At 36.0% G+C, this 10,873-nt stretch overlaps 1 protein-coding gene across 2 annotated transcripts in view; it reads left to right on the top strand.

The window, feature by feature from the left end:
• Positions 1-442: 442 nt before the first annotated feature.
• Positions 443-10,873, top strand: part of LOC577635 (eukaryotic translation initiation factor 4, gamma 2-like) — a 33,511-nt gene continuing 23,080 nt past the window's right edge. Inside the window, exons 1-6 of one of the 2 annotated variants that reach the window (XM_030982657.1) lie at positions 443-516; positions 1,950-2,133; positions 6,592-6,714; positions 8,212-8,314; positions 9,566-9,676; positions 10,543-10,609. In XM_030982657.1, the coding sequence (XP_030838517.1) occupies positions 9,605-9,676; positions 10,543-10,609 (139 nt within the window). In that variant the 5' untranslated portion in view covers positions 443-516; positions 1,950-2,133; positions 6,592-6,714; positions 8,212-8,314; positions 9,566-9,604. Of the gene's footprint in view, positions 517-1,949; positions 2,134-4,836; positions 4,996-6,591; positions 6,715-8,211; positions 8,315-9,565; positions 9,677-10,542; positions 10,610-10,873 lie in introns of those variants that run through there. The other variant, XM_030982650.1, reaches the window with a different exon arrangement.

The following is a 10,873-nucleotide window of genomic DNA, read 5'->3' as shown; positions in this document are numbered from 1 at the left end:
GGGGGGTGTCTAGTGCACGGGACCATGACATGGACGCGTACCTGCCACTTCTGCTGGAAACTTGGAACGAAAATGATTGGACTATTCGGGGAATTAAATAAATTTCCCCTTTTCTTGCTAAAAAGCAAGCCTACTTGAAAACAAATCTAACGCCCACCCTAAATTAGTTATAAGCGTGTAGCCTACGTGATTCTCTCTAAAATGACGTGATTTTCGTAGAAATGCATATGATCCCGATTCGTAGCAGAAGGACTAACAATTGCCAATCGGTAATAATATAATATTTTATTTATTTAAAAGAAATTTATTTTACATTTATAATTCAAACAAGTAAAAATATATTTTTGATTATAATTGAAATTAATTTAAGGCATCTTTGTTGTATTATTTATATTTAAGATTATATTCAATGAGAATGAAAAAAACTCATAAACAACCAAAGGTCATTTAAATAGCGACCTACAATTTACACACAATTTCCGGTGTTGGACTCGAACAAAGACGGAATATTTGATTGTAAGTGCCTCTAAATAGCTTTTTTTTATATGATGTGTATGTCTGATTTCAACTAATGTCATAAATTGTGGTAGGAAAGTAGTTGATATATCTTATTGGTTTTGATGAGTGTAAAATATGTTGTATTTATCGTAGTTTTTCCACCCGAAGTGATAGTTTATGTCGTCAAGTTAATGCAGGTTGCCCGACTCGCCCTGAGTTTCAGTTAGACTTAGATGTTGTAATGTGACTTGTGTGTGGAGTATGATGTACGCGTCTGCGAGACTGTGCCGTGCGGCCGTGGCTGTGTGGGATGAAATCTGAACATGAAGTTTTTGTGTGCCTTCGTATTTGATCTCGAGTCCTGTGTGTGACAGTGAGGCTGTGTCTACATCTGCTAACCCTAAACACTTAAATTTTAAGTAGAATTATAAACATTTAGTGTTCATGTATAAAAACATGGTAATAATATACAGAACAATCTGACAATGGAACATGCCAAAACAAAAATGAACTTGATTTCGAAATGAAGTCGTGATGAATCATGATTGAAATTTGAAGATAATTGAATTGATAAATTCATTGACTCTTGAGTCTTGACTGTCATTTTGAAATGTTCCAACTTCCACATTGATGATTTATGTCATGTCATTGTAATTGGACATTGCCAAGACAAATTTGCTCTTTGTTTACCAACTTATTCATTTTGAGGTTTTAAAAGAAGGACAGGAGTCTATCGCTCTATCATCATCATCTATCCATTATTTTATGTGAATCTCCACTCTACATTTTTTTACTTTCTGCTCGTTTTTAAATCAATTTTCATACAGTTTCTCATGTTCACAAACAAAGGGACTTTGCAGACACAGTTCCTCCCAATAAAATGGGACAGTGATACGTGATGGACTTAACAGTTTACACAGCAATAAAACCGTCAACATGGCCAAAGTGAACCATATTAAAAAGAAAGAAGGAAAACAAGTTAAAGCCAATGCCAAAATGCTCATGGAATTGAGAAGTGCTGTCATCATTCTGGCATAGAATTCTAAATTCTGCTCAACCCTTTACAAACAAAAAACAAACACAGAGATTGAGCGATAGATATTTTGTGCATGATTCACAAGACTTATCTGCTTCCTCTTTGTTTCTCTTTGTATCTTTCTATCTTTCCTTTCTTCCTTCTTGTCTGTTTTCTGACTGCATGTCTCTCTGCCCCCTTTTCTCTCTCTCTCTCTCTCTCTCTCTCTTTCTCTTTTGTCCATTTCTGAAACAGAGCTGTGGTCTAAAAAAAAATTAATTCATAAATTCACACAGATCGCAGTAAAGATACATTTTCATAATTAATATCTTGAAAATTGTATTGTAGCTCTTGTAAACAAAATTATTGAATACTATGACTACTTTCTTTTCACAAAAAATGATATCCGTCTTGCTTTCTGTCATTCCGACTGCAGGTTTATCACACATGAGTGTCTAGAGACAAGAAGAGAAGAAAAAGGAGAGGAGTCAGGAAATTTTTGTTTGAGAGGCTGTCCACAGAACACTGGGCAAGGTGGAAGGCCCGGCACCAAGAAGTGGTGCTTCTCGAGCTCTCCCTCTTGGCAGGACGCAAGAGACACCACAACAAAATTACCCAAGGTAAGCTTTTGTAACCCTGTAACCCTGTAAACGATCATTGGCCAATCAGGTGAGATTGGATAATAATTTCAATAATTTTTGTTTTTGTTTTTGTTTTTTGTTGTTGATGGTCTACGTTAAAGTTTTGGGCAATCAAATGCTAAAAGAACATGCATAGCTGGGATTATTTTGTCATTCGGAGTTTTTGTAGACCATGTTTGTTAATATTTAGTGCCTTTTCATGTCTTTGAAATTAATAATATTGGTCTAAACTCTAAGATAAGAGGCAAAACATGCGAGCTGCCATCTTGGATTATAATGTAGGCATGCAATTTTTTGTCCAATTAAAATCTAAGATGGCGGTTCGCATGTTTTGCCTCTATTCTTAGACTAATATTATCAATTTGAAAGTCATGAAAAGGCACTCGATGATAATTTTTTGGGCCGATACTGATCACAGGTGCGAGAGTGTCGCTCCGATCTTCCAATCCGATCAAAGCCCCAACTTACAGGGTTGAGCTTTTGTAACCCTTGTAAGTTGTATTGGATATGAAGAGGCTGTGCACAGCGAATTTGGCAAGGTGGAAGGCCTTGCACCAAGAAATGAGAAAGATGAAAAATAATAGAAAATTTACAGGAAGAGAGAGATGACAGGGAGAGGGTTAGGGAAGGGAGAGGAAGAGGGATGGGTAGAAAGACTTGATTATACAGAAATTAGATATTTTGTGGATGTTATGATATACAGAAAGAGCAAAGCCAAAGGTAGAGGGAAAGAGAGGGAGAGACACATACATTGTAAACAAAGCAACAGGTATGTTAATACTTGAAATAAAGAGACAGAGAGAAGGACAAAGAGGGTGGATGAGGATGAGAGAAAGAGGGGAGAGGGGAGAACGAGAATGAGAGATAAAAAAAAAACACCTAAAAACCAAAACATCATACTCAGAGAGATGTTTGTAACAAGAAAGCTACATGTATATGGTGACACACAAAGATTAACCATAATTTATCATAAAAACATAAGAATAATAATACAAAATTATACAAATATGGAAAGAAGCAATAGAAAATACATGTACATAGAGTGACAGAAAGAGGGACAGAGAGACAAACAAATACATAGCTTGGAACTTGAAGACCGAGAGATGACATCATACCCTTCTCTAATCTCCACAACCTTGGGTACTACTCAGTAGTATCAGCGATACTTCCCTCTTGTCTCTGTAACTACAGTGTAAATAGGAAGTCACAACTTATCTTGCACCAGGTCTCAGTACATGAAACAGTATACGCACATGTATGCCCTTGGTAAAGGTAGTTCCTGATAAATAGCAATGTCCTGTGTCCTCATTAGCAGGACAAGCGAGCAATTTGTGCATGTAACTTTTGTCACTGACTTCTAGATCTATGTTCATGTGTTTTGTATAGAAGTATGTCTTGAATCCATTGTGAGTGCGGCAGGGAAACAAATATTTAATTTTTTTTGAGGGCTTAGCTACTTTTCATGAAAAGTACTTGCTTGCATGAAAATAACACTCTTTAATTTGCTTTGCATTGAACTCTATGCAAATTTTGGGGGGCTCTTTTTGACATTTCGGGGGCTAATTCGCCCTGAGCCTCCATGTATTTTTTCCCCTGGAGTGTGGTTGATGATTTATGTGTACTGTACTACTGTTCATGTTTTTCACGTTAGACTTGAATATGACTTCATGAAGTTCATGTACATGTTCATGAGGTATTAAATACATTTAACTCCTGTAATTAGACAGTAAGTTTTGCACCCACACATGCTTTTTTTTAAACCTGGGATTGAATTTTTAATGAAATGTAAATTTATGTGATTTTTCATGGAACACTAATATTTTTAAACTAAAGGGATGCAAAATATTTGAAGAATGAAATATATATTCTGAATCATACCTACCGTACATGTACTTAGGCCTTCGTCTACATACAATTGTACATGATCATGCCCATTTAATAGCCTCGTAAAGACTACATGTAAGTATTCTGAATTTCTGATTAATACATGTACATGTCCTCCATACATTAGGCCTTTGGGCGAAAAATGACATGACTTCCCTTTGCAGTCTGTACAATGTATGTGGATTCATTGTACATGTACGTGTCATTGGTCAGACTCAATCAAGTAGTTTATATTGGCTTCTCATTAAAAAGCATTATTTTAAAGCTATTTTTACCCTGGAAATTGATCCTCACTGTCTGTAATTTTCCCAGCAATATAGTTCAAATTTATCACATAAACTCCCTCTGAACTGCCACTTGTAACCTACATGTATACACATATTCAAGATTCAAGTCAATTCCATTTGATTCTCGAAATTTGCAAGAGCCTTGTAGCCTTTCTACATGTAGTAGTGGTGATTATTTTACCTGCCTGCTAAGAAAGCATAAATGCTTGTTAGTAAAGCAACCAGCAACCTTGTGGCCTTTGTACATGATAATGTACATTAGGTCTATAATTTCCAGATTGAAAAAAAAAAAAAATCTGCTTTGCTACATTCAAGGGCATTGCCACATACCCTTCCTTGTGTGTGACAAACACACTATTGTCTAGCCTCCAGGTAATCCTTGTGTAAACTACCTTGGGTCTTGGATTCAATGATTTTGTGCGAGGAAATTTGTGTACATCCTGGCTTATTGGTAAACAAAGCATCTGACCCTCACTGACTTTGGGTCAAAGCATTGTGTATTCTGTACTGTCATACTGACAAGTGTGTGTTAGAGTGTGTGTATTTAGTCTGTGGTCAACAGTGCTTTATATCAGATCACCTGTCAGTGTTTTTACTGTGTGGTGGACATATTTTGTAAAGGGTGGTCCCATCTACTTGCTTGCATGTGTGTTTTCTTCTGAACGATGATGTAAGTATACATGTACTGTATGTGATTGAATGTTCTTGTTCTTTTGGCATTCGGCCATTGAAAAAAAAAATACCCATCAAAATACAGAGGAATACTTTAGATGTACATGTACATCATTCTTATAAATTAACATGTGTGCATTATGTGCAAAGCAATCTGTTGTTGAATCTATTTTATTTTATACATTCATATACATGTTCATTTTACTGAGGCATAATTATCAGATGTGCTTTTTAACAGAGTCAGAAAAAGGAGAGAGTGAAAAATAGTAGAAAGGAGATAGAAAAAGAAGGAAATCTAATGTACATGTAATAACATCAATTTAAGAAACTAAACGTACATTTACATGCACATGTAGTTACATGTACATTATTGGGGGAAATTCCCATATTACATGTTTACATATTTAAATAAAATGACTGCAATCCATACATTTACTTTCCTAAAAGACTGCTTTTCTTGTTCTCTCTCTTCTGTAAGCAGTTTGTTTATGTACATTAGGTTTAACTAGAAACGTGCCTGGTTTCACTGTACATGCTTAGCATGTGAATGCTACTCTGCTAGTCTGCATTCATAATGAGTCATTGTTTTCATAACATATCCTTGACCCTAACATCACGATGTAAATCGTCTATGACTAAAATGCAGAACAAGATCGTTCTTTGATAATCAAGCATACAGCATCTCATTGAACTCTCAGTGAACTCTCCGACTCAGTAGGGCTCCCAACAGTTCACACTCAGAGTGATGAATAGAATTGAGGAGGTGGTTTTAGATCAAACCCCAAAATTCAATTTTTCATTTACATGTATGTGATAAACAATGTACAGTATGTGAAGATTTTTTTATTGTGATGTAGCGTGATGACTAAAATGCATGAACAAGATTGTTCTTTGTGATTATTTAGAGCATACATCCTCTACTTGAACACCCAATAGAACTGTTCACACTCAGAGCAAGTTAGGCTCATTCACACATGCTGATGTAAACCATGGCGTTTTGTTTTTGTTTTAATAGTGTAAATGAATGGCAAGTGGAGATGCAAATATGTACATGTAGCTGTATCACTAACAAAGGTCTTAGGCATGCATACCCACTTTAATAAAATATAAAAGTAAAAGAGTGTGCATTGCTCCAGGCATATTTTGCCATGGCAGATTACTGCGGCATACAGTACATGTACAATGTGCATAAAAGAGGCTGAAGGGAGATTTGAAAACTTGATTGGTTTAATCTTGATCAGAATCTCACATTTTTCTGTTTGCAAAGAAAATGATGATTAATGCAAAATTAGTTGACTTTTCTTTTTCATTTTTTTAAAAGTTAAATACATGTAGTTTATATCCCCACAAAAGCAACATGTACATGTGACTGCAAGAAAAGTTTTGATCCTTGCTTCTAATGGCCAACTGTATTTTGGCATTCACAAAAAAATAACTTACTTTTGAATATTTGCAGCAATTCTCTGCAAAATGAGGAGTTTGCAAGGAAATTCCTTCATTTTATGCTTTTGAATCGTGCAATCTACTTGTGCATTAACCTTTAATGAATTATTTCAATACCTCTTTAAACCTCTTTTTTTTGGATAATTTGCAGCAAATACAACAAAAATGAACAAGCAGTGAGAAAAGTCCCTAGATGGGTGCCCCCGAGCACCTCAAGACGTGATGAACCGGGCAGTCGTGATCAGCAAGACCTTGTCTTCAGGCGTGTCCGTGGGTAAGTTCATAGGAACATTTTCCTCATTCTCTGGTCTATTTTGTCATGCAGTAATAGCACATTAAAGTAAATACAAAGTTTTGGTAATATTTCAACAGGGTTGGATTATGAAATTTAAAATTTGCATTACCATTGCGAAACCTACATGTAGTGTTAGAATAAGCAACTTGAAAAAATTGGGCTAAGGAGTCGAGAAATAAAAATATCAAATATATCGGATATATTTCGAATAGCGCCTACGACCATAAAATGGTAGTTGCGGCAATGAAAATCTATACTTTCCAAACGGGAATAGAAAATCGGTTGATTTTAGTCAAGAAACATTGTTGTGGAGCTGAAGTAATATCAGTCCATACAACATGAACATAAAGAGTTTATTATTCACAATTTCATCACTTTAGACTAGATTAGTGTAGGATCGCATATATGCTTCCAATATGTTCAATTGAACCAATTCATGAGCCCATACCAAAACTTTGTACTACTTTACATTCAAATCATATGACCGCATGATTTTTTTTTTCTTTTTTTCTAGACGTACACATTTATTCTTCTGTCAGGACAAATTTGACAATTTTTCCTCACTTTTTGATTTTTGTATTTCTTTGTTTGAAGTATCCTCAATAATATATACCCAAAAATATATTTCCTATTTTATGTGTCTGGTTCACTTGTCTTTCTTGTTTTATTACATATCACTTATACTGTTTTCACACTGGCAATATTTTGCTTAACCCCGTACTATAGGTGGGGTTAAAGGGTATCTTAACCCCACCTATAGTCCGGGGTTAAGCTTATTCCACTTTCTTTTCACACTGGCAAAATGTTGCTTAACCCCGTACTATAGGTGGGGTTAAAGGGGGGGTTTCAGCCCCACCTATAGTACGGGGTTAAGCTTATTCCACTTTCTTTTCACACTGGCAAAAATTTGCTTAACCCCGTTGTATAGGGTTAAAGGGGGGTCTTAGCCCTACCTATAGTCCGGGGTTAAGCCTATTCCACTTTCTGTTCAGACTCGTTTTTACCAAAGTGGGCTAACCCCACCTATAGTACGGGGTTAACTAACCCTGCAAAATAGCAGGGTTAACCTCGCAATTGTGGTGCTAACTCCTGCTAATTCCGCAATTGCGGTGCCAAGCAAATGAATGAGAACAGAAACGAAAAATAGTCCGGGACTACGCAGTGATGCGAATTAATGAATTCTGGCATGGCCATGGCTAGTACGGGGCTAAGGAATTGCAGTGAGAAAAGCCCCCAAAAATAGTCCGGGGTTAAGGATAGTACGGGGCTACATGTAAGCAAAGTACGGGGTTAAGCAAAACCAGTGTGAAAAGAGTATCATATTCCTAACATCTCTTTCGTCTTTCTGTGTTTACATTATCCTTAATAAATATCCCCCCCGAAAATTTATTTCCTGTTTTCGAATCACTTGTATTTCTTGACTTATTGTTTCACTTATATTCCTAACATCTCTCTCTTGTATTTCTTTGTTTACAGTATCCTCAATAAACTTACCCCAGAAAAGTTTGACAAACTCTGCCTGGAACTGCTCAATGTAGGAATCCATTCCAAAGTTATCCTTAAAGGCATCATACTACTGGTGAGTACTACGAGTGCTGCAAATCTTAAAGAGAAGGTTGAGTTCTGGGAAGAGGTGAAAAATAATTTGTGAGCGTTATCATTCTCATTATGCAAGTGTGAAAGAACATCAGATTAGACATGTTCCCTGAAAAGCATGGCTCTTCAAATGCCTTCATATTCTAAATATGTCATATAACATCGTAAAACTCCAGGATAGGATTTTTACGCCACGTGTCTGTGTAGTCCCTAATACATCTTTCTGTGTACAGTGTTTGTAACTTTACCAAGACTCGGCCAAATTTCTTGTCATTTTGATGATTCCAGAACCTTGCAATACACACAAATTCTTATATGCTAGATGATCAACCTTTTCTGGTCAATTCCACACCGTTTCTTTCACAATGCAATCGCATGACCATAACTCAATTTCAAATGTTGAGGGTATTATTTTTTATTTTGGCAGACATGGAAGTAGTTGCATCGTTAACCTGTTCACTGCTAAACTCTGTCGGTCCTATAGGCTTTGTACAGACACCATTCGGTTGTCTTAGGCACAGGGTTAATCATTTAACTTGGAATATAATAGAAATCACTGAAAATTGCAGGAAAAGACTGAAAAGCTCATATCTAAGAATAATAATACAATTTTGACTTATATTACAAATATTTCTGTCAAGGAGCAATTGAAAGGAATTCCAAACCATTTAATCACCCTGTTATGTTCATTCTTCCTATCATCTTTTAAACTAATTTTTTACAATTGAAACTACAGCCCCTTGGTGATCTCAAGAATGTGTAATGCCCCTCATCTTTTTTTTGCAGCATTAAATAGTTACAGTATTTCCTTTGATCTATAGATTAAACTCCATGTATTACCCCGATCAAAACAGCCAATATGTAAACTGCCCTTTGTACCAAAGTTGAATGAATCCTTTCCACTGTATATTTTTTCTTTGTGAACGATTTTTCACAACTTCAGCCTTATGCTATGCCATTAGAAATATGTGATTTTATTTCAAATGTATCGTGTTAGATAGTTAAGATAGATTATGGAATAAATTACCACTAGAAATAAGGAAAGCCCAATCACTAGATAATTTTAAATCAAAACTGAAAACTCACTTGTTCATATAGTATGTATAGCACAGCATTTACGAGCTCTTGCAGCGCGGTAAAATATATCCACATAGTTATTGCGCTTTACAAATGAATATTATTATTATTATTATTTTAAAAAATTAAAAAATAATCTTTTGTCATATATTTTCAGGTGTTTGAAAAAGCGTTAGAAGAGCCCAAGTACAGTTCTATGTACTCGCAGCTATGTAAGAGACTAGACGAAGACGCCCCCGACTTCGAACCTGCGGGTTCAAATGTGAAAGTAAGTAACTGGGAAATCAGACACTGTCGTTTGCATGAAATGTTGATGCTGATTGCATGATGCTGCCCTCATTGTTCCGTCCTTTATAGGGTCAAAAGTCAGGTTCGAATGTGAAAGTAAGTGACTGGTAAACCAGACACTGTCATTTGCATGAAATGTTTGCCACTTGTATCCCCCGGGGATGCTGCCCCCGTTGTTCCGTCCTTTATAGGGTCAAAAGTTGAGTTCGAATGTGAAAGTAAGTAACTGGGAAACCAGACACTGTCGTTCCCATGAGATGTTTGCTAATGTATCCCCGGTGATGCTGCCCTCATTGTTCCATCCTTTATAGGGTCAAAGGTCATTCGTCCCTTTTATGTGCTCTAACTGCCACATTTTTAGACAGATTTCTTTCAAATTTGGTATGGAGGTGTGTCTTAGTAAAATCTACACATCTGTAGTGTTTGGTGATGCTGCCACCTGTGTTTCATCTGTTATAGTGTCAAAAGTCTGGTTTGAATGTGAAAGTAAGTAACTGGGAAACCAGAAACTGTTGTTGGCATGAAATGTTTGCTGATTTTGGGAGGGGTTGGGATTCTTATTGGGATTCTTGGAAGTTCCATGGCATGAGTTTGAATCACAAGTGAAGTCTTGCTAGTCGTTAAAGTTGGGAAAGTGGGCTTTGTTTACAACTTATGACAGTTTCATGTTGCTAAAAATTCTGAATTTTCAGTCAATATGATAGAATAAGACATGCCCAAATTCGAACCTTCAGATTCAATTGTTGACATTAATTGAAACCGAATGAATGTCACAATCAGTCTTGATTTAAACGGTGTCCTTCATTTCTCATTGCCGATTCATCCGTTGTGTATTTTTCAATACAGACTTTTCGGCGCTTGCTCATCTCCAAGTGCCAGGACGAATTTGAAAATCGCTCCAGAGCTTTTGCCGGTAAGTTCGAAGAAGGAGATGTATTTTTGTATTTGAAAAACAAATGGCCATCTTAGTCTAGAAGGAGAGCATTGAATGCTTCCTAATTATTTCCTTTATTTTTTATGATGTACCGGTAGTAAACAAATACTTTACGACTGAAAAACATTCATTATTTGTTTTATACAACATCGAAGAAGATCTAATAGAACGTTAATCAACAAATTATGCTTTACTCCTTATATTAAAGTTAAATTAAAGTTGGAGTCAAGAATTCTCGATTAC

This window comes from Strongylocentrotus purpuratus, unplaced genomic scaffold (assembly GCF_000002235.5).
Source record: "Strongylocentrotus purpuratus isolate Spur 01 unplaced genomic scaffold, Spur_5.0 spur5_contig_826, whole genome shotgun sequence".
NCBI classification, from domain to species: domain Eukaryota; kingdom Metazoa; phylum Echinodermata; class Echinoidea; order Camarodonta; family Strongylocentrotidae; genus Strongylocentrotus; species Strongylocentrotus purpuratus.
The sequence above is the reverse complement of the archived record's forward strand: the minus strand, read 5'-3'. Positions and strand labels throughout refer to the sequence as shown.